Here is a 23,320-nt window from a genome sequence, read left to right as displayed (position 1 = left end):
CATCCTTCACTGCAGCATTTGGTCCTCAAATGGCTGCCTCCTCCAGGATGACGGGTACACACACAGGAGTGTTGGTGTCATGACAGCTGGTGTCGTGAGTCGCTGTTACAGACGTGGAAATCCAACTTTACACATGAAAACCACAGATGGTGCAGTACTTCTTATACAGCAGATCAGACAGCCAGATGTCACTCTGTGGATTTAACAGAGCTGAACTTCAGTAAATTTGATACCAACCTAGAGAAAGTGCCCTAATTGCATTTGACAAGAGGAGAGAGTGATTTTGAGAAAGATTCAAGAGCATTTCATTTTTTTTTTTCTGTCACTTTCGATGGAGGGAAACTCTTCAAACACCCTCACTGCTGAGGTGGTTGATGACAAGCTTGTTGAGGTGAGCGTGTGCAACGTTAAATGTTAAAAAATGTTAAATTAAATCTTCACTTTTTCAGGTCGACACCGTTGGTGAAGTTTGTAACAAGAAGGTCAGTAAGAGGACAAATTGAACTGCTTCGTTTTAGCTGAAAGTTGTATAATTAGATAATTAGTTGTAAATTAGAGCATTTAGTATCCATCTCAACAGGAAGCTGTTGCATTGATGCATCTGATAACTGGAGATTTTATCAATTTTCACTGGTACATGAGGAAACCTTTAATAGGACACTGTTTTCTAAAAGCCCTGCTAACAGCCACAAGAGGCCATACTGCCTCCAACCAAAGCAATGTTCAGAGGAAATGTTGACCTTTTACAATGATTCAATAAAAGTAATGTTTCCCCATGTATCGTAAAGATTTAAAGGCTCATATTATGTATTATTATGTTTTCATGTTCAAAAGTCAGTGTGACCTCAACTTTTAATTTGACATTATGGTTTTTGAGGCTACAAACTACAAACTGTCAAATGTTTAACGCTGAGGTAAATTCAATAATGAACAAAAGTAAAAGTAACAACTTAAATGAGGATCATTGATATCAATATTGCGATTCAAAGTAAATAAAGTAATACAAAAGTAAAACCTCTGCACAACTGTATTTCCTGTCCATTTGAGATAAAAAATTAGACATGAAATACCAAGAACCTCTTATTTGTTAAACTGGGCGTGTAAATGTCAGTAGATATTGTTTGTCTCCCACTCATGAAGCCAAACTTCAGTGATTAACTAACTCTAATGCTGCAGAAAATAAATCCACCCTTAAACATATTTGCTTTGTGAAATGGTTTGTATTTTCAGAGAATGTTTGTACAGGTGACAGAAACAGTGAACATACACAAATAGTGTGAAACAAGTGAAAGAAAACCTGATTCTCACTAAACTGACGACAATTAGATGTTTTTTATTGGATCAACATGGACGCTGGTAGAGTTGTATGGTTTCATCTTTGTAGAAATACAGTAGGTAGTTAGAGCTGAAAGACAAACAGCAGCACACAGTCCAGTGAAGCAGAGGGATGTCCCACTTCCTCCTCACTGCAGGTGGCTACTTGATTCCTCCTGCTTCGCTACCTGATGCAAGCACTTTCTCCATGTGTCTGACCTCCCACAGCCTCTTTTCCACTGAAGCATGTTGAGTCTCGCAGCATTAGATCCTCTTGCTGACTCTTTTGAAAGTCACGCCCTTCTCTCCTGAAGTTGTGCAGTTCTAGAGGACGAGTATGGAAAAAGATAAAGAATGAAAATGCAACAAACTAAAATTTCTCTTCAAGTTATTAAAAATGTTTTGCGCTAATTTGTGTCAGTGAGTATTCTGGGGTCAGAGTGTCACTTATGTCAGCATATTTTACTCATTTCTTCTCTTACCATTAGCAGCTTATCTTCGATGAGCTCTGCTGTGAAGAGGTACTGAGGAAACTGTACTGAAATTTTGCAGCCTTCCATAGTGACGGGAGCCTACAGGTTACAAAAGGTCACAGAGGGAGACGTCCAGTGGACTTGATAACATGAAAACCTCACGTCAAACCGGGAACATATGGCAGGTTTGTTGTTGATGGATCATTTTCTGCAGTGCCTGTTATTAACTTACCTTGAATTTGGAGCCCATCATTGTCGTCAGCTCACATTCCTGACCGACGCTGAACTTATTGGACCAGGTCCAGTTGGGAATGCTTTGTGTCCAGGTGAAGTCGTTCCCCTCCTGAGCCACCGTCGTTACCACTTTGTGGTCTGTCTTGGCACTGAGAAGCCCTGTGGCAGAGCAGGTGACATTTGACAAAGTTTAAATGAATGACGACTCACGTTTCTCCATTTAATAAAAAAAAAATCCTAATACCGATTGCTTCCAGGAACTCCTCATAGTTCTCTTGACTCTCCAGCTCGTATGTCCCGTTGAAAGCCATGGTGGTGAAAGAGAAGAGATGAAGTGAGGAAGGAGTTTCTGAGACAAATGAAGAATGAGGAGTGGCCTGCAACAGATACTCACTGTGCTCTCTGAATGGCTGCCATATCCGCCTCTTCCTCTCGTCTCACATTCACCTCCCCATGTGTCAGCCCCACATGTATGTGAAAAATGTCAGCCACTATTTTTCCAAGACAATTTATCGCATTGTTTTGTGCTCAAGTGTTGTGAATTGGCATCAATCCAAAGTATTTCCATGCTCCTGTCTATGTCAGGTTTTTCCAGTACTTTGCAAGTTAGAGCACGTGTGGTGCAGTGAAACGCTCAGAACATACAATACAGGATGTGTTTGTATGTCACCAGCATCCTTTAATAGAGCTCATTTTGGTATTTTGTGTATATTTTACTTTCTTTCGTTAAGATGAAGCATCTCAAAGCTGCCTGAAAAAACTACAACTAGTGTAACAAATAAACCTCCACCAGCGTGATCCTGCATACAATGAACAAAACTATGAGTTACACTTATAATGCATGGCTGAGTTCATCTGTCAGTCTCTCATAGGGCTGCATAATATCTGAGATCAAATGTCAGAAAATAGCGTAAATATCACAATTTCATCAGGCTGTTGAAGTCACTATGTTTTAATTGTTTCATCTGACCAACAATCCAAATCCCAAAGATATATACTAATCTTCTTTAACAATCACAATCATAAAAAAGCAGCAAGAATTCACATTTGAATTGGTGAGACCAATGAAATTTTGACACGTTAACTCTCTCTAAATTGATTAATTGACTAGTTATTTCTTGCAAATCCTCAAAAACAACATAATGGATGTCATCCATGAGAAAAACAAGCAAAGTATGATTAAAACAAACACATTCAATCTTAATGCAAAGGTTTTAATTACTTAAAATGGTGGAAAACTGTCGTTCTTACACTGACACTAGCTGTAGACAGACTGGTTTTCTGTCAATCATGTCAAGGTGAATTTAAAATGTATTATGATAGTGTCACAGTTGCATTTTTCCTTTAAAAATATGTGCACGTCATTCTCATCTTTTTTTTTTTTTAAATTAAAACATTTCAAAGCAAGCACTGTGTAACAAAATAAACTTTTCAAAATAAAACAAAATATGCCTTCATAGCTGCGGGCAATCTGAGATTAATGTGAAATAGTCAGACAGACAGATGTGAAGAAGCCACAGTGCGTTTGTGCCACTTGGATTGTTGTATTTCCAACGGCATTTGAAGGCATCAGCAGGTGTCTTCCTGACACACTTGGTAACGTTTTCACATCATTTGGTGCAGAATGAGATCAGTAATGACTTCTGTCATCAGGTCACTTACAGAGAAACCGAACTAATGTGTCCGGCTGAACTTCCGAGTAGCAACGAGAGCTCTTGGCTCTCTGCCAGGACAAGCAAGAAAAATCACAAGAGGAACAGAAACTGAGAAATATGACATGTAAACAGACTCAGCTGGGGAATTCTTCTCAAAGCATGTATGTATATACAATCTGATATGTAATGTATTTTCTAATTTATAGATATTACAGGTATTATAGGTCAATTTTTCCTTTTTCAGTAATTCATCTTGTTTTTTTCCTTTTTAGTTTTTAATTTATGTGTATAATTGATTTTTTTCTGTGTCCATTAATTTATATTGTATTTTCACTGCTTCTGCTTAACATCCCCTGGTATCTTCTCTTGATTAATATTCAGAATGTGTGTTGATAACTTATGTGCTGAATATGTATTAATAACAGGAATGTGGTTTTGCCAGGGACTGCTGCTTTTCTTTTGAAATGCTGCACCAGAGTTAATGTGTCTTTTAGCACTAGTTGTCTCACATTAGTAATAAAATTAAAGTTTGTTTAAAAATTAAAGTCATTGTCTGATACTGTGTCTTCTTATTTTGGCAGTGATGGAGGCAGGTGGACAGTCCTCTAAGAAAGTGAGTCCATTTTTTGTTCTCTGAGACACTGTTGTATTGATGAACTACAATAGAAAATGATATATTATGATGATTATGATGATGAGCTACACTTTGAATATGGAAAGAAATATTTTGCAATGAAGCCCGTCTTTGAATTCAAGTATTTTTTCTTTCTGCCTTCCCCCAGAGGAGCACTTTGTGGATAAATATGAAGTCCAGCTGATCCACAGAGTGAGAAATGTTCACCAGCTCCTTATCCAGGGGGTTATTCAACAAGAAAGTTGTGATAAAATCAGAGCCCTCCAGACCTCCAGCCAGAAGATGCAGGAGCTCTTTGATCATCTGAAAGCTGTTGGAGTTGGAGGCAAAGACATCTTCTACAAGATCGTGGAGAAAGTGGAGCCACGTCTTATCAAAGACATCGAGACACCAACGTAAAGACACATGCTTTCACTTTGGGCTTAATGTGTGTTAAACACAAAGACTTTGCACATGGATGGACAACGTGTTGCTCTGCCATCCCCGAGGCTGATTCACACAGTAAACATGAGTAAAGAAATAAACAGAATGTCTCTTTCCTTAAGTCAAGTGAAGAAACAGGCTGCAAGGAGCACGAGTGACTCCAGTTGTCCTTTACCGCTTCAGATTTGTTTTACAGTCGCAGATTGTCGACCAAAACCCTCTCCAGAAAGGTCTGGACTATGTCCTGGGGGGCATGACAGTGAGTAGATCCACAGCTGTCTGAGGCATCATCCATGTTGACCTCTGGATTGGGTGGTTTGTGCCTTTTATCTAATCCTCTTTTAATTTTGAGATTTACTGATTAATGATTGAATTCTACTCAATGTTGAAAATGACTAGAATTTAAAGTTTTCTTTAAAAATACTAAGAAGACAAACTTTAACACACCGCAGGCCATTTGACAACACCTAGCTTTTTTCTGTATCTGAAATCCATAAAGACTCTCATTGTGCCCCTGCATATGTTCAGTGAATTTACAATAAATTAATCTGTTTCAGGAACTTTTCTTTGGAACGTTTAACTCAAGAAAGATGGTACCTGGGAGTCAAGTATCCCCTGAGGATGACTGGATAAAGTGAACTGTGTGGATGTTCAGGTAAAACCTCTCCGCAAATACTGTCTCACAGCAAACACATTTGGACAGAAGGAAAACTAAGATCTTTTTGGTGCTCTTACCTTTAATACTAATGCATTATTTAAATGATCAAGGGAATGTTGTTTTTCACAGCAAATAAAAATAAGGCAGATTTTGTTACCTATGGTAAACTTGCCTTACCTTTCACAAATTAGCCTACAGTCTGAAGCAGGTAACTTTGAGTGCGGTGTCTCTGTCTTGCGCTGAGTTTGTAAGGAAAAGGTCAGCTTCAGGTATCGGTTTGGTATTTGGGAGGAACACACGGAGAGACTGGAAATCATGCAGTACATCGCTGAAGGTCCCCTGCTGGACATTAAAGTCATTGCTGGAAAGTTAGATGAAGTGGATCTGCACTGGTCAGCAAACATCATATAACAAAAGAAAAGATGCAACAACTTCTTAACTGTTTGATAGTATGTTAATATAAAACTTGACGCACTTATCTTTTGTGCAGTTCTCTCCAAGAGGAGTCCTGGTGAAAGCCGGCTTTCCAGTGAAAATGAACTGTAATGTGTTAATATACAAAGCTTACCTCTGATCCCTGGTGATCCTGGTCTACAACAGGTTAGTGCATAACTTGCCGCCACCATATTAATTCACACATCAAAACTCAGACGGCAGTGTCGGCTGGCTGCTGTAACCTTCAAGCTTCTTACTTAGAATGTCTTTTTCCCCTCACAGACAATAAATAACAAGGAATTAAGCAGTGGAAACAAAGTGATCCAAAAGCCAAACCCAGAGAAGTCCCTGAAAATCGCTTCATCCTCACGGCCGATGTGGACAGTGCAGAAATTTGCCCTGAACCGTCCTTCAGTTGTTAAGTCTGAGTTAATTGTGGTCCAGAATATGTAGGATACTGTAGGATGAGAGCCCCGCAGGTATTTGACTTTGCTGAATACTTGATTCTGATTGGTCAGTTACAGTTACGGCCTGTCCTGCATCACCCTGCTGGGGTTTGTTCAGCATTAATGATCGGCTGGCTGTGCATTATCCCTTACTTAGACACAGGTTGTTAAATGATCAAAATCATCGCAATCATCATCACAAATCTAATTTGCTTTATTACTTTAAATGCGGCCAGTGGCTCTGAAAATATTGTTAAAAGATATTATGTACTGTCTGATGTAACAAGCTTTTCAAAGAGGATATTGCCAAGAGAGGTTCTTGTTGGTTGTTTTTGGCTTGTTATTTCAAGATCCTTCAAAAGTCTTTATGTCTTATGGTGTTGTCTCACTAAATTGGTATCTTCGGGATAAGAAATTAAAATAAACAACATTTGTTCTCTTGAGAAAATGAGGGTAGTAGTTTGAAAAACAAACAAAAGAGAAACAGTTAAAGCAATTTCACATTTTGAAAAAATGCTGAGAGGCTCGATAACACTCTCATATCTCATTTGAAGCTACAGCCAGGAGATGGTTAGCTTATCTTATCTTATCTTAGCATAAAGGCTGGAAATGGGAGAACAGTTAGCCTGGCTCCACCCAAAGATGCCCAGATCTGCCCAGCAGCACCTCTAAAGTGAACTAATTAATGCATTATGTCCTGTTCACTGCGGCCAGCTAAGAAATAGTCCAGCATATGTCCTCACATAAAACCACAACTTATTCTTATGCTGTGTGTTTTTTTTTAATAAGAATTAAACGTGGACAAACATAAGGACCAACCTTTGGACAGAGCAGGGCTGGCCATGTTTTCCAAAATGTCAAACTATTCCTTTAACAGACCTTCTTGAGTCATTTTATTTTTTGGTAAAATACATTTCTCTTTGGCTCTCTGTCTGAGGATCTTTCTTTCACAGACATTAAAGCTTGCATATGAAAGCAGTGACCCAAACTTCTTTGAAGTATTCATTGAAAATCCAGACAGTAATTTCCAGCTGACACTCAGACATGAATCTGGACCAGTGTGGACCCACATAATTCGAAAAGGTCAGTGTTAGAAGATAGCATATAGATAAGATAGCATATTTCAGTTATAAATGTACCACCTCTATTTAGCGTGTGTCAAGTGGTGTGAATGTAAAACCACTGGTGATATTCACGTGAAGTTTGGTAAGACACTGTATATGATGAGTATTTAGAAGAAGTACCATAAGATCTGCAGTAGATCTTTAACATCCAGCTCACAAACACATGGTACGTTATAAATGTAGTCAAACAGTATAAAGCCACAAACATAAATACATTATAAGAGCCTATGGCATTCTTTAGAAGATAAACAGTAACTTTAATCATTCAAATATGCTAAAAAGGGTTCTTTTTATTTTAAAGGCTCTCTTTTTACATCAAAGTCTGTCAACAGGTCTTGGTTACATATGTGAAAAAAGTCATCTAAAGGCTTTTGTGGCTCCAGAAGGAGGCCTCACAAAGTCTGATGAGTCGGTAGGGGTGGGGGCAGACCAAATAAAACTTAAAGAAGTCTATTGATTATTTCAACTGTTGGGCCAATATGACACATCGTCAGGTGCTTCATGAAGAGTCCAAATTTGTTGTTTAATTTTTTTAAATAATTTTTTTCTTCACAGAGTGAGACCTAAACTTGAGGAGAGATTATCTGGAGAAGTTCTTAACCAGCTGCTGGATGACCTTTTGGAGGATGGTGTCTTGAATGATGGGGAGAAAGACTCAATACTTCTGGAGAACAGTACCAGTGCAGACAGGGCACGCTGCCTTATTGACACAGTGAAGAAGAAAGGAGAACAAGCTAGCAGGAAGACACTTGGTCTCCTTCAGAGCAGAGACCTCATGCTTTCCTCTGAGCTGAGCCACGAAGTGTCTGTTTCAACAGAGCTGGCCAACATCTGTGAGCTAGAAGGACCTTCATCTTATTTCTTACATGAGTAGTCTGACAAAGTGTGATTATTCTTTGACACGATAATATCACTGTGGAGGTGGACGTGGTTGTTATTCAGCTGCAGGGGAGAGAGGTGTGGGGATGGATCAGCAGAGCAGCACCTGGTCACTTCACTGATACAGCTGCTGCTTGTTGTCTAATCACACACTCTCTTCTTATTATCTTCTTATTGTGCGGCTAGAGCGGAAAAAAATCACACGCTGGAGTCGGGTATGGGGAGGGTGGCAAGGCAGCAGAGGAGCATAAAAAAAAGGTGAACCCACAGCAATACTGTTCCAATCAACAGTCAGCTCACTCCCAGCAAAATGCAAAACTAGAGGGACTTCTGTGTTTTTGTTTAACATCCAGTGTTTGAAGTGTAGTTCACAGAGAATTAATATAATAATACTACTACTAATAATAACTGTAATCTAATCTAATAATAACAGTAATCGCTTTATTTGGTGTCCCTGTAGCATTTCAAGAGGAGTAACATCCAAACTGCTGATGCATTATGGACAGAAAAACATGAAGACACTCCTAATTAATTATGCAGTGAAAGCCACATCAGGTGACTGAAATAAACGTTTTTATTGTTAATATGTTTAATCAACTCAAACCACTTGATTAATGCTGCACTAATCAATATTTTTCTATTAACTATTATGACAGTGTCACCAAATTAATGATAAGTTTGCTGTTTACCTGCTTTGCTGTAACTACTTGTAACATGTACTTACTTTTATTTGATTTGATTTAACATGAAACTGATGTGATGTGCAGGGAGTTTATAGCTACTGCTAATTGTCAACTCTTTTACATGTACAGTGTTCCTTTATATCTCTGATAATAGTGTATCTTGTACATTGAATACATTCCAATATGAATCTGACAAATATTAGTTCAGTTTTAGGAAAGTGAGGTACTTCTTTGTTCTTTTTACTGGAGGAAATAAATCTGCAATATTAAGCACAGTGACTTAAATTCTAACATTTACTTATATTACAGTTCATCTGCAATGATGATGAATATTTTTCAGAAACCTTGTGCTTGATAGTGTTTTTCTGAATTTCCTCTGGTATCTCTATTTTATTCCAAACATTTCAATTAATAGTTTTGTCTTTACTAAGTGTGTAAAAATGTCTGTGAAGGAGAAGATCATTGGTGTAGTGTAGTTTCTCTTTTGTACCACTCTTGCCTTCAAGGTAAAGGAAAAATGAAAAATGAAGTGGTTTGGGGTGACAGTGATTAGAGAAGAGCAAACTGCTCTGCTTGTATCCACATGCTCACAGGCAGAGACAGTGATGTTGTTGTTCCAGTTGATCTTCACTGATACAACCTAGAAAAAGCATAAACGTTTTGCTCAAGGTGCCAGTTTTTTTTTCTCGCATCACTTCACAGTAGTGTGAATATTTTCTCACAAAGATGGGATTATTCTCCTGCCTCAGGTTGATCAATCAGGCTTATTACATAAGAATAACCATAACAACAAAAACAAAAAATAATATATTGTAAAAAGGATAAGTAAGGCAGATCCTATTTGTAACTGGGTGTCAATAGCCAACAATGCTGTTTACACCCAGATGTTCGTCCTCCTGAGCCCCAAAGGAAAACAGGTTTCAATAGCTACATCTCTTTTTTCAAAACTGTGGATTTATTTATTTCATTTTTATAACGTCCCTAGTTTTAGTGGTAACCAAACTGCAGAAAAAATGAAAATGATCAGACAGTCTAAAAATAAAAGGTTTCACATGAAGCACAAACCCCACTAATGACAATGGGATTATTCTATTGCATCAGGATTGGTTGATGTGGCTTAATCCACAAGAATAACAATAATAAAAACAATAATAATAAAACAGGGCATTTACTAAGTATTTATTTTGTCCAGGCCGTAACTAAAAAAAAAACATTATCAGGCTAATACACAATGATCATCTTGAAATGGTCTCCAAGGTAACAACAGTAAGTGCTCATCTACCAAAGTGTGAGGGATCCAAACTTAACTGCTCTTAACTGCTCCCCAGTGTGGAATAAGGCACAGAGGAAAGAATTCGCTTATCCTAGTCACATGGAGGCCTCCAGGACCAGTGTCCTGACGCTGGAGCTCTTCAGAGGATGGACCATCATTCATGATGATCAGACCCTGCGTCTTCACAGCTTTCAGTTCCCTCTTCAGAGGATATCTCTCCACACGAGCCCAGACTCGTCTTGTGGCGCCAGCCTTCATGGGGCTCTGGCTCATCTGCAGGTGGCCAGTATTGTCATCAGTTGCATGGATCCACTTCACTTGTCTCTGGGCAACCTAGAAGATTTTCCCATGAAACCCACTGCGTGTCCATACCGAGGGAACGCAAAGGGAGGAGGTGACCACTTCTGACAGGGTAGAGCCACGCAGCTGAGGTTACAAATGGTGGACGTACAGCAGATGACGCCCAGCAAGAGGTGTGCTCGGCAGAAGCTGTGTCTGAAGTGCAGAGCGCACCAGACTTTAAAGGCATCAGCTGGCACAGCAACCAGGAAATGTGCCACTGCCAGGGAAACCATAAATGCAGTGGTGAGCGTCTGGAGGTTTTGGAAACATGCCACTGCAGCCATAGTGAAAAGATGGGGATTGGAAGAATTAGGCAAAGCACTCAGAGTTTAACTGTGGTGCAATGAAAGGTGTGGTTATCTGAGGAGTTTGTCCCAGGCAGGGGCATAATGGTGCAGTAAGAACGAAGCTGTCGGTCACTCAGCATAAACCAACGGGGTTCATCAAGTGTATGTTTGCTTAGTGTGATCATGTCTCACTGGTTAATCTAAACCTGTTTCTGTTCTTTCATATGAAGCTGAGCGTCCTGTGATGTGTTCCAGCCTCTTTGTCTGTTTGTGTGTGTGTCTAGTATTGATCCATAGCCAAAACAAAAAGTCAGTGGTAAATGATTAACTGACATGTATCAGGACTCAGCAGGCCATGGGTAAGTGAAGAGGTAACTACACACAGCTAGATAGAAGGGCCCTGTCTATTTAAACTATGAATGTTGTATTTATCTTGTCTTACTGGAAATGTTCCTCTAAATAACATCCCAATGTTTGCTTTTTAGCACAGACACTTTAAACTGTGCCCCTCTCTTCACTCAGACACATAAAAACCCATCATTCACTGATTGTTCCTGATCACCACACTGACATAAACATCCAGACAGTAGTTACAGAGACAGCGCGCCTCCAAGCAGTGTTTGAGCAACGTTCTATGTTTATTCATGTATCGATCACATTTCTAAAATTGATATTCAGAACTTTTTGAACATCAAACATCAACAAACAAGATGCTATCTGATGATTGTGCGCACAGCAGATAAACTAGGTTATACTTTATTTCCACAACATACCATGAAGATATCAAGTGACTGCAACAGAAAGGTGGTCATTTGTCTTATCACACATTTTACACGAGTCAGCTTCAGTGTTTTTAGGGGGCCGAGGTGGGTTTTTGACTGAAGGGGGTGATGAGGAGGTTGCGTTGGATATGACTCTTTTCTGAAAATTCCTTTTTTGTTTCATGAAAATGTATGCACTGGTTACTTTCCCATCCCAAAAAGAGAACAGCGATTTTGATTATCTGAGCCCCTTACTGTCTATTGAAACCAACTTTCCTGTCTATGTCTACCACAGATACAGTAACATAGAACAAATGACCTCTGATACAGCAGCATAGTCAATACTCAGTTATTTTCACCTTACAATCACCACTAATGACACTGACTGATGAATGATCATGGGACCATGTACAGTGAATGCAGCACACCTGTGAAATCATACGTCCATGCTTTACTCCTTACAGGGAATGAACAGGTCACGTCTTGGCAAGACTCAGCAGTCAAACCTTGTCAACAGGCACAATGCTGTCTTTGTGGATCCCTCCCTTGTCTTTACTCTTCCCAAAGGAGAAAGAGAAAACACCACCTGCAGTCTCTTCAGCTGATTTCCCTCCTCTTATGTCCCCCCTCAGAGATCCCTGCTGGCAGTCTGTGGGGCTGCCGGGCAGCAGGTTGGGCGTGGAGGGAGTAGGGGTGGATGCCCCCCAGATGTATAATGTTTCCCCTTCAGGGCACGGTGGGAGACCCTTGGTCAGGTAGCTGGGGCTCGGACTGGCTGAGGAGGGCAGAGTGCGCTGGCTGCCGTTCAGGCAGCTGGAGTTGTGATCCACCGAGCCTTTGCGTGAGTTTCCAGATGAGCTGAGGTTGGAGGAACGATAATTGTATGCCTTCCAGCCGGGGCGCTTACGCTGGTGACACTGGCATCTTAAGATGCGAATGAAGGCCAGCTTGAATTCGCGGTTGTAGCAGGGGTAGATGATGGGGTTCAGGCAGCTGTTGAAGTAGCCAAGCCAGAAGATCACTTTAAAGAGGAGATCAGGTGGCCGCAAGTTCACATTAAAGGACCCTGGAAACAGCAGGACAGAGAGAGAAAACTGAGATATTGCATTCAATAATTAGTGGCTTTGTAGAGAAACCTCAAATTAACCCCTTAAAGACCCTGGAAACTGTTTATTGGAATCATTTGGAATTGCTGAGGCACTAGAGACGGGATTTCTGGCCTGCTGTGCCTGAATGAATATAAATGACACTGGAAACACTGGATTTTTAAATGGCATTAATGAAGACAGATGATACAGGACCGCTGGGTTTACTGCTCCTCTCTGTGCTGCAGGCTTTATGTTTCCCTGTAGGTGGCAGCATTGATTCAGAATAACTGAATCAGACTCACAATCAGACTGTGAGTGCACAGGATGAAAAGCGCAGGAGCAAAAGACCAGAGAGAGCAGCCTGTTCCATGTTTTATTTATCATTAAAGAAAGACCTTGCATTTAGGAAGGCCGTCATAAGCACATAAAGTGCACCCTTTTTCAAAAATCAATGCAGCCGTCTGTCACAGTTCATCTGGAGGACTTTCATGCAGAAAGAGTGGGATGACCCTGAATTCCCTTGAAGATAAATATACTGTATGAGAGATGAGTCAGAGCTTCGAGCAAAGGGGAGACATTTTTGTCTATTCTCAGCTCATTTTGAGAGGTTACACTTCCAGCAAACTAACTAAAAAAACTCCTATTTTCACACCTGCAGACGTGTCAAACATTTGCACAAGTACACAGCTGAAGTTGTGTGTGTGTGTGTGTTCAGATATGTTGTCAGTAAGACTCAAGAACACTTTTCCCCACAATTAGAGGAAATCCTAACGATGGAAACGACAGCATTACAAGATTCTGGGGCAGGTTTGTGATGTCTGCTAATGAGTGAGTTTAGCCTGCGTTGAACTGCATTAATCTCCCCTTGTGCTGTGTTGTCTCCTCCTGTGGACATGCTTAAATAGCGGAAGAATATCTTACAAGCTAATGAGGTGAGAGGGGGAGGCCTGAAGATAAAAACAGTGTGAGATTAGTGTGAAAGAAAGAAATACTTTGTGCATTTGTGTGTGTGTGGGGGCAGATGTGAGTGAAACTGTCTTACTGACAAGTCACATTCCTAAATTAATATCACAATGCTGGAGAGACTGAGAATGAACTATAATCTCAGGTTTTCAAGTGTGAAATTACCTCTGATAAGATATTGTAGATGGATAGACACCCCAGCTTGCTTCTTCATGAATATCAGATCAACAGCTTTCACAATTATCTTTAGAGGTACAAAGTACATTATACAGTACATAGCCAGGGGGTGAAATGTGTTATTGGCTGCAAATAATGATAACAGCCTGAGGGGAGTTATGTCCACTTAATGAGTTGGATACAATCATAAACATGGCACACTGCTTTGGTGCCACAAAAACCTGCAGCTATGCAAACCATCATAGAAGCTGACATCTATTTATCACACACACACACACACACACACACAGCTTCAGTCAATTTGTTTACGTGGAAAGTGATTGTACGACAATATGAGGAAATGTCTCTTTGAACTTTAATTTAACTCAATGACAGCACTACGCCCTGTGTGTGTGTGTGTGTGTGTGTGTGTGTGTGTGTGTGTGTGTGTGTGTGTGTGTGTGTGTGTGTGTCTGAACGTGTCTCGGCCTGCTGTGCTGTAGATGAATGGGTCTCCGCTGGCTGGTATTTTCACATGCTATTTTCGCTTCTGGACGGCCACTTAAATGTTATTACATAAGCATGTGAGTTATGCCTGTGAGAGTACGGTGGAGTTTAAAACTTTATCATTCTTTAATTTCTCTCTCTGTCTGTCTCGCTTCGATGGTGGTTGGTTGGTTAAAACTGTCTGCATCACAAGTCCAATTCTTTCTTTTATTCTGGTCAAGCAGATCATAAATAGATAGAAACAAGCTGAGCTTTGCATTTGCTATGTTCTTCTAGCAAATGTTCTGTATTTGATAAATAACTAAAGCAAAATTGAGCTGATTGTTGAAGTTAACTGATGTTGATTGACCATAATTGGATATTTTTTCAACTTTTTTCAATAATAAGTATGGTAATTAGTTATTGTGATGGTGATGCTGAGTAGGAAGCTGTATGATGATAGCACACAACTTTCATCTTGTTTATTAAATCAATCATTTCTGTGATCCATGCTTGAACTATAGCTACGTATTCTTTCCATTAATCCATTAACAATTAATTAATTCTCAATTATTAGTTTAAAAATAATGAAAAATATCCATAAACATTTACCCCAGCTCAAGGTGGCACTTTCACATTGTCTGTTCTGCCTAACAAAACCAAAACATGTTCATTTCACACTGAAATCTCTTGGTTTAGTCAACAGTTGACTTATTGTGAATCTGCATGTGATTCATAAGTCTCTCAGCCGTGGGTTTCTGCCTGCCTCTCAGGAAGGAGCCCCTGAACATCTGGAGGCCCCAAAAAGTGGGACACTGTCAGCATGTTCATGTGGATCTTTTGTGCATCGGCGCATAAAAGTGTAGGAACACACAGACAGAAATCTGGTTGACAACAGACCTTCCTGTAGCCACATGCGGTACATGTTTATTTATGTGGACTTGGTCAATTTTTGTCTCTTGAAGGGTGTTTATGTTGAAAGATTATAGTATAAACTGCAGAGGATGTGAGACAATGGTATATGGATAACTGTGGGAGGGTTATTGTTGGTGGTCTCGCTCCTTCTGTTCAGAGAAATGTTTGCACCTCCTTCCTGCGGACAGGCACACACACACACACACACACACACACACACACACACACACACACGTACACACACACACACACACACACACACACACACGTACACACACATCTCACTATGAAACACGGGAACATCTTAACAAAACAAAGCATCCTGTTATTCTCACTAATTGGAAGAAGCGTTGCCTATTCCGTGCCATGTACAGTGCACACACACACACACACACACACACACACACACACACACACACACACACACACACGCACACACACGCACACACACGCACACACACGCACACACACACACACACACACACACACACACACACACACACAATCTGCTCCCAGAAAACTCACACATCCTGCTTCCTAACGCACTCATAAATATGATTACTATGTCTTGATCTAAAAAGACAGAAGTGTTATTACCCTTGCAGATTGCTTTCAATGAGACCATAGCATTAAGCTATTTTTGGAAAATTGGGTTGACATCCCAGGGACCCTCACTTTCACCCCCGCTGCCCTGTGGCCCCTCCAGCTCAGCTCTGTCGCCTCCTCTCTTCTTCATCGCTTTGACACTCATTATTTTTCCCCTTCAAAAGCCATTTCAATTACCCCCCGAGCTCAGGGGCAGGCCAGCTCATGTAACAAAAAACCACGTGGGAGATGCACACATGCACACACAGACACAGTATCTCAGCCAGAAACACATATACACGGAAACAATTGGTTAACACCTCAAAGTGTCAGTTTCTCTCACATATGAGCACAATGCCTGCACTAGCTGTTAAACGCGAGGCCTTCACAGGACATTAGTGCCGGCGCTGGGTGTTAAAGCGCTGTGGGACAATGTGTGCAATGAAATACCACAAGTATCCCCAGAGGACTGGTGATTTCTCTTCGGCTAAGCTGGCGCAAGAAAAAAAAGCTCATTGAAACCCCTAAAATGTAGACGAGTCCCTGCACTGAGCCTTCAGTGTTTTAAAAGTTAGAACATTTTCCCGCTCATTATCACAACTCTTTAATAATAGTGATGGTTCTATTTTCAGTTTAGCTTTGTTGTCTTAGTTTACCAACTGAAATGATTATTAAAACTATTGCCAGATAATCATTTAATCATCAATTAATTGTCATTTTTCAACCAAAATTGCTCCATGAATGTGACAATTTATTGCTTTTCCTTGTCTCACATAACAGAAAACTGAATATTTTTTAGTTTTACGCTGTTGGTTAAACAAAGAAAGTAATATGAAGACATCACTGTGAGCATTTTTCACTTTTTCCTGACATTTTATGAACAAACACTTGATCAAATATTGGAAAACTGGATGGAAAATTAATAAGATTGAGTTAGTTGCAGCTCCAGCCGTAAGTTTACTGTATACATGCATCTTCCTGTACATTTGTTTTCAGCTCTGGTTTGTCAAATTGATCCTGATCCTATGAACTCATTGTGTCCTGTTTCAGGTGTTCCTTTGAGGCAACATCATGCCTATTGTAAGTATTGTGAACCTAATCTCTTTCTATTTCATCCAATTTATAGAGTTTTTTTGGTTTGTCACTTTAAGTCAATAAAATATCAGTCAAAACGTGAAGTATCCTAACTGATATTATAATGTTTCATAACATCTCTATAACATCAGATTGAGGTATTTAACACATGTCCTTGTCAGTCAGCATGAAATACATCACATAGAAGAAGCTTTAGCTGCTTTCCTTGAGTCTCCTTGAGCCTTCAGAAAACCTTGACTGGTGAATTTCTGCACTAGTCTGATTATTACTGTGTAATTAAGATTTTATGGCATCAGTTTTTCATAACGTGACACAAGAATGTGTTTGAGTTTAGATAAGGGACCCATACTGACAGAGTAGCTGCAGTGGTCTGTGAGAGTGGGAAGTTTGGGGCTGCTTTTTCTCCAAGAAGTAACACTAATTTAAAAAATTTGATGTAATGTTTATAACCTTGAGGTCTGCATTCCTTACTTTGCTCCAAGTTAAAGGCGTAAAAGGAGACTCTGAAAAGGGATGACTCGAACTCTGGGACCGGTAGCTGCATGTTCGCCATTTATGTACAAAAACAAAAACAAGGTATTTACAGAATTCGAATCAGATTAGTTGAAGTTCGAAGGGGAAAGTTCACATATTTCGTTAAGCTGCATATGTTCTGTGACTTCAGGGGTCGGAGGTCACAGTGGGTCTTACTGGGAGCTCCGAGCCTGTTTCATCTTAACGTGCTTTCACTTGGGTGAAGAGGGAAAGGAAAAATAGCTGCATCCCCACTCAAAACACACATGCACATACTTGTACTCATGGACGTAAACACTCCTCCACACACACAAACAAACAAACAAACCACTCGTGCCATCCACTGACACCAGCACACACACACACACACACACACACACACACACACACACACACACACACACACACAGCCGACCAGAAACCCCCACATACATATCAGTGGCAGTGTGTGGAGGAAGGAGCAGGGTAATAACAAGTGTGAGACAGGAAATCCCACTCTGTGGGTGGAGGCTAATGAATGCTCAGGGAGCGAGACGAGCACATATCGGACTTCTACTATTTAAGTTTGTATGAGAGTCAAACACAAAAGCAGAGGCACAAACTAAACTGAAAAACATCTCCCACAATGCCTTTTTGGAAAAAGAGGAGGTTGTAGTGTTGGTTTCTGAGACATTGTGGATATACATTAGACGCATTATGTGGAATTAACCAACACAAGACGACCGAACTGCTGGTTTTTTTTTTGCTTTTCTTTCAAACAGCTCTGAGGCCAGTTAAGAATTAGCATGAAATAAGGTTGTCTGACGCTTTGTCACCATCTATCAGTCTGCCACTATACTGGATATAGAGAAACAGAGAAGTGTACCATGCAGTTGGTTGATGAAGCGTTACAGAAACAGACCCCTCCTGAGTCACATCTGCACTTTGCAGCCTCTCAGATCTGATAATTTGGATAATTACATTTGTTACGTGCGTTTGTTATCTCGCTTAGAATGCCTTCAGACAAAACACTCCCCGCTACTTGACACTGCATACTCACCCTGCCCCAGCTAGTGATGCATGTGTGTCCGTTTGAGGATGTGATGAGCTGCAGCTTGGGGCCAGGGGCGTGAACGTGTTCCCACATGACCGCAGTTAATGAATGCACACACACAGGCACACGCTGATACACAAACCGCACCCTCACACATACAACCATAACCCGCAGTGCCATAAAAGACCACAGCTCTGGCAAACAGAGAACCAGGCAAACAATCATCTAAAATATGACAGCCATGCTTGGAGCTCAGACTCTCTCCAGACCTTCATGTTTTGTTGACCTCCTCGCCACAACACAGCTCACAGCATGAGTTTTTCACCACAGATTACATTGTCTAATTTCCTCTGCAGTTTTTCAAACAGCCATGACAGCAGGGTGTTGAGTGCTTGCCAGTCTCAGTGGCATTAGGGAGCCCCGGCAGGCCCCACAGGCCTCTAAACTAACTGACCAGATCTGGAGGGGGCCACCTCCTCTTCTCTTGGCACACTCACGGAGCGGATTTGTTGAACCAGCCCAGATTATCTGAGGCTCAGGGAATAATGCAAAGATAACATTAATATTGTTTGTATAAGCTTGTAAAAAAATTCCCTCTCAGTCTTTTTACATCATGTTTTATGCCTTTTTACAGGCCCTGAATTTAGAGGGTACAACCTCAGCATAACTTTGGTGCAGAGGTGGAACATTTTACAGTTGGTCCAAATTTAAATTATCTGCCACAAAATAGAATGCAAACCAACTTCATTACATAAACAGAGGCTGTGGAGCCAGAAATAAATAATATAGATCCACTGTGCCAGATATTGAATGCTGCAATAATATATGGGTGATGTGATTTTTTATTCCTGCAGTATGAAATGACCACCACGGTATATCAAAGGCCCCTCGCAGGTTTAGTGACACTTCAGAGCAGTAAATGCTGCCCAGGAGACTTTCCCAGTGCCAACTGGAGCTGTGATTTACACGCCTGCAGCAGCCTTTAACTGCCTCAGTTTTAACTTCTTACTGACTTTTAAATGAGCGGGATACCAGCAGGTCTCTTTAACTGATTGAATATCATCAAGTTTTCTGTGTGTGTGTGTGGGGGGGGAATTTTGGAAATGGCCAAACACAAGTTTGTGACAGTGTGACAGGCCTCGATATGAACGACCCCTTGGACCTACCTATGGGTAAGGCGAGAAAGAAGGGCAGCCAACAAAGCGTAAACATGCCGACCACAACTCCCAAAGTTTTTGCTGCCTTCTTCTCTCGGGAGAATTTCAGAAGTTTCACCGTGAGGGAACTTCTGGCTTGGTGCGCGCGGCCCTTGCCGGCGCCTGAACTGCCGGGCTCCTCGTTCAGCTGAGAGCCTTTGTGGATCCTGAGGGTCAGCTCACTGGAGTTCATCCTCTCGCGCATCACACCGGCTTCCAGGTTCTTAGTGGTCCGTTTGGCGACTATGTAGACCCGGCAGTACATGGCCAGAATAACGACGAGAGGGATGTAGAAGGAGCCGAGGGAGGAGAAGAGCGCGTAAAAGGGCTCCTCGGTGATGGGGCACACCGTGTCGTCCGGCGGCGACGGCTGCTTCCACCCGAACAGCGGTCCGATGGAGATGACCACCGACAGCACCCACACCCCGAGCATGGCCAGCAGCGCCCGCTTCTCCGTCACGATGCCCGGGTACTGCAGCGGATGACTCACCCCGATGTAGCGGTCGATGGATATTACGCACAGGCTCATGATGGACGCGGTGCAGCACAGCACATCCACCGCCGCCCAAATGTCACAGAAGATCCTGCCGAACACCCAGTAGTCTAGGATTTCCAGGGTGGCGGACACCGGCAGCACCGTGGTGCTCAGCAGCAGGTCGGCGATGGCCAGGTTGATGATGAAGTAGTTGGTGGGGGTCCGCAGGTGCCTGTTGCACATCACCGAGAGGATGACGAGGATGTTGCCCGCGATGGCGAACACGATGAAAGCCCCCAGCACCAAGCCGAGCGGGATGGCTCGGGTGAGGTCCACCTCGCTGGGCTCCGTGCGGTTCCCCCCGGAGCTGTTGGTGAAGTTGACCTGGGAGGACGCGTCCAGAGTCCCGCCGAGTTCCGAGGAACCATTTTTCCACAAGTTTGTGACATTGTCAGTGCTCAGACTCATTTTGACTCAAGAGGTCCTCCATAGCAGGCGTCGGATCACTTGTAACTGCAACATACGAAAGAGCTTAACTAAACATAAATAAACTATCTCAATGGCTTAAGTCTGCATGGTTTAACTGCACGCTTCCAAATCAATCTGAGACGTTTCAGCAGAGACACCCGATCAGTGAGCAGCAGCACAGCCCCCATGCAGCCCTTCTGCCTCCTCTCTCCTGAGGGCTCAGTGGAGAAGTGAGGGGGGCAGCAGTCATCTCCTGCCTCCTCTGCACCACACACAACTCTGCCATGTACTGACCAGACATACCTAAACGCAACCTGTGATGCGTGACCCACCACAACACGAGGAGCCGCGACTGCACACAAAACACAAAACGCGACTTTCCATCTTTTTACGCAGCTGTGTGGATGCACTGGAAGACTGCGCGTTTTGGGGGATGCGCCTCTTTTGGCGTCTTGTTTTTGTTTTTTCTCCCGGTGGGAGGGAGCTTAGCTGGAAAATTAAAAGAGAAAACTTCCAAAACCACCTGGACTTTGTTGTCAGCTTTCTCAAGTCCCTAAAAGGAAACTATGCGTTAAAGTTACACTTGTTTATTTCAGTGAACTTTGTAAAGCACTATGAGACACTCTGTTGTGATATTGGGCTATACAAATAAACTGAATTGAATTGAAGTGAATTAAAGGCAGCAGAAAATATGACCATATATAATTCAAAAAACGTGACCCAAGGTACGTATGTCTCAGTGTACAGTAAGATCTCAGCTTCCATCAGTGTGTGGTCCTCAAAAACATCCAGGATGTTCAGGCAACTTAAAAGGTTAAGCCTCAAAGGTCAAACTGATTAAGTTCCCAAGTAGATGAGAAAATCACACACAATCCCCTCAGCTATAACAGGTATTTCTCCAGGAACACACTCCTGTTTTGGTCAAATGCAGGAGTCCCTCAAAGCAGCCTCATTTTGGGTCTGAGCTGAATTAGTGAGGAGTGACTGATTTAATGGGCCAAGTTCAGACACATGCACATTCCTAAAAGTGAGGTCCCTCCTGTGTAAGAGCTTTTCTACCTCTCATCATGTAACACTGGTGGAGGACAGGCGAATTTCTGCAACCAAGTAAAAGGACAACAACAAAAAAACAAATTCCCCCTGTCACAGAACCTTTGAAGGTCTGTGTAGGCGTTGTTATTCACTCATGCTTTTTTAAAAATTCATCCTCCTTAATATTTGTTGGAAACACATTTTTTAATCTGCATTGACTTCATTCATCCCAGGAGTGTTTATTGCTTCAGGTTATCTTTTGAACCAGGTTATAACGAGGGTCTGCGGAGTCCTTAGAATTTGAATTGATTTATTTTAAATCAGCATATTTAGTGTGTTTATTTTTAATGTTCATTTTCTATTCGTTATGTAATAGCCTGAGTATTCAGCTTCTCTATAAAGGCGATCTCTCTGGGTACACCATGTTTTTTTTTTTTTTTTGCTTTGCTTTTTCATTATTTTAGGAAAACACAATCACAAAGCAATTAGCTGTTCTGCTTCTTCACCTGTGCTTGTCAGGTTCAGTTTTCAACTCTTCTATACCAGCATGTGATGTAAATTATGGTGCACAGAACTGGATCGACACACCATAAAAATAAGGAAATAACTAAATGAATAAGTAAGTAAGTAAATAAATAAAAGGAGCTCTCTTTGAGACATACTTGTTGTTGATGTAGCCTACATAATAAAAGTTCAGTTATCACAAAGTGTAACAGGTTCTTCACATCCAAACTGTACATTGACAGTTTCCACCTGCACATTCAGAAGACTGGACGGCATCACAGTAAAAAGCACTTCATTGTTTTCCTTGTTCTAAGCATCCCTGGAAAAGTAGGTGGCTCCTTTCAGGAGGTTCAGTCCTGCATTTGGCAACAAATAAGTAAATGAAACATCACATCAAGTACATCAATACAAATATACTTAAAAGAGAAAAAATATGTGAATTTAAGTGAATGTCCCTTTAAATGTTGTTCGCCTCCACCTTCCTTTCAAACGTGTCCCCACTTTAAAAGGTTGCCTTTGAAGCTTTTGACCTCCTGTGGCACTGTGGAGCTGTTTTTCTACCGTTTTGTTTGTCTCCTGTACGACCATTTGGAAATTATGAAAATGTGTGTGCTGCACAATAATAATATAATGCAATAAAATGACATAGATGAAATGTACCAGCAGGATTATTGTATACAGCCTCATGTCTTTGGTACAGTTTGATACTTTTATTTTTCTTTTTTTGTCTTATGATGACCAAACTTTTATGATGATGCACATAAAAAGTTCAACGGGATAAAACTTTAAGACTGTTTTTCCCACCAAGCTAGAGAGGTGAGGAGAGGAGAAGTAGCTTCGTTAGTGCCTGATGAGGTCTATCTGACTGAGATGTTGCAGTTATAATCATGGGAGCCAATTATCAACTGGTGGATTACTTTTCTAATAAAAGACAGCAGATTGTGGGGGGGTGAGGGTGTTTTCTTTCCCCAATTATCATCATATTCTGAGCTGCTGTAGTAATATAATAAGCATATAAACGCATCAGCACTGTCAGGAGTGATGGGAGTGAGCTGATAGGAATGAAAGAATCTTTTCAAAATTAAAATGCAGCTATAATTGACATTTCATTTTTAATGTCATAAACTAACCCCCTGTTTGTCAGATGCTTTGTTTAAAATCAAAGTGGAAATGTTAAGTCTGGAGCAGCG

At 41.2% G+C, this 23,320-nt stretch overlaps 2 protein-coding genes across 2 annotated transcripts; both read right to left on the bottom strand.

Moving 5' to 3' along the window:
• Positions 1 to 1,317: 1,317 nt before the first annotated feature.
• LOC139207352 (gastrotropin-like) lies at positions 1,318 to 2,399 on the bottom strand. The gene is made up of 4 exons (XM_070837048.1): positions 2,266 to 2,399; positions 2,020 to 2,180; positions 1,797 to 1,886; positions 1,318 to 1,638 (listed from the first exon to the last, which is right to left on the bottom strand). Exons 1-4 carry the CDS (start codon positions 2,330 to 2,332, stop codon positions 1,579 to 1,581), a joined length of 378 nt encoding a protein of 125 aa, XP_070693149.1. The 5' UTR covers positions 2,333 to 2,399; the 3' UTR covers positions 1,318 to 1,578.
• Positions 2,400 to 11,546: 9,147 nt separating this feature from the next.
• LOC139207183 (alpha-1A adrenergic receptor-like) lies at positions 11,547 to 20,657 on the bottom strand. Its single transcript, XM_070836827.1, has 2 exons — positions 19,622 to 20,657; positions 11,547 to 12,687 (listed from the first exon to the last, which is right to left on the bottom strand). Exons 1-2 carry the CDS (start codon positions 20,592 to 20,594, stop codon positions 12,122 to 12,124), a joined length of 1,539 nt encoding a protein of 512 aa, XP_070692928.1. The 5' UTR covers positions 20,595 to 20,657; the 3' UTR covers positions 11,547 to 12,121.
• Between the last annotated feature and the right edge of the window lie 2,663 nt (positions 20,658 to 23,320).

This window comes from Pempheris klunzingeri, chromosome 9, assembly GCF_042242105.1.
Source record: "Pempheris klunzingeri isolate RE-2024b chromosome 9, fPemKlu1.hap1, whole genome shotgun sequence".
Lineage (NCBI taxonomy): Eukaryota > Metazoa > Chordata > Actinopteri > Acropomatiformes > Pempheridae > Pempheris > Pempheris klunzingeri.
The sequence above is the reverse complement of the archived record's forward strand: the minus strand, read 5'-3'. Positions and strand labels throughout refer to the sequence as shown.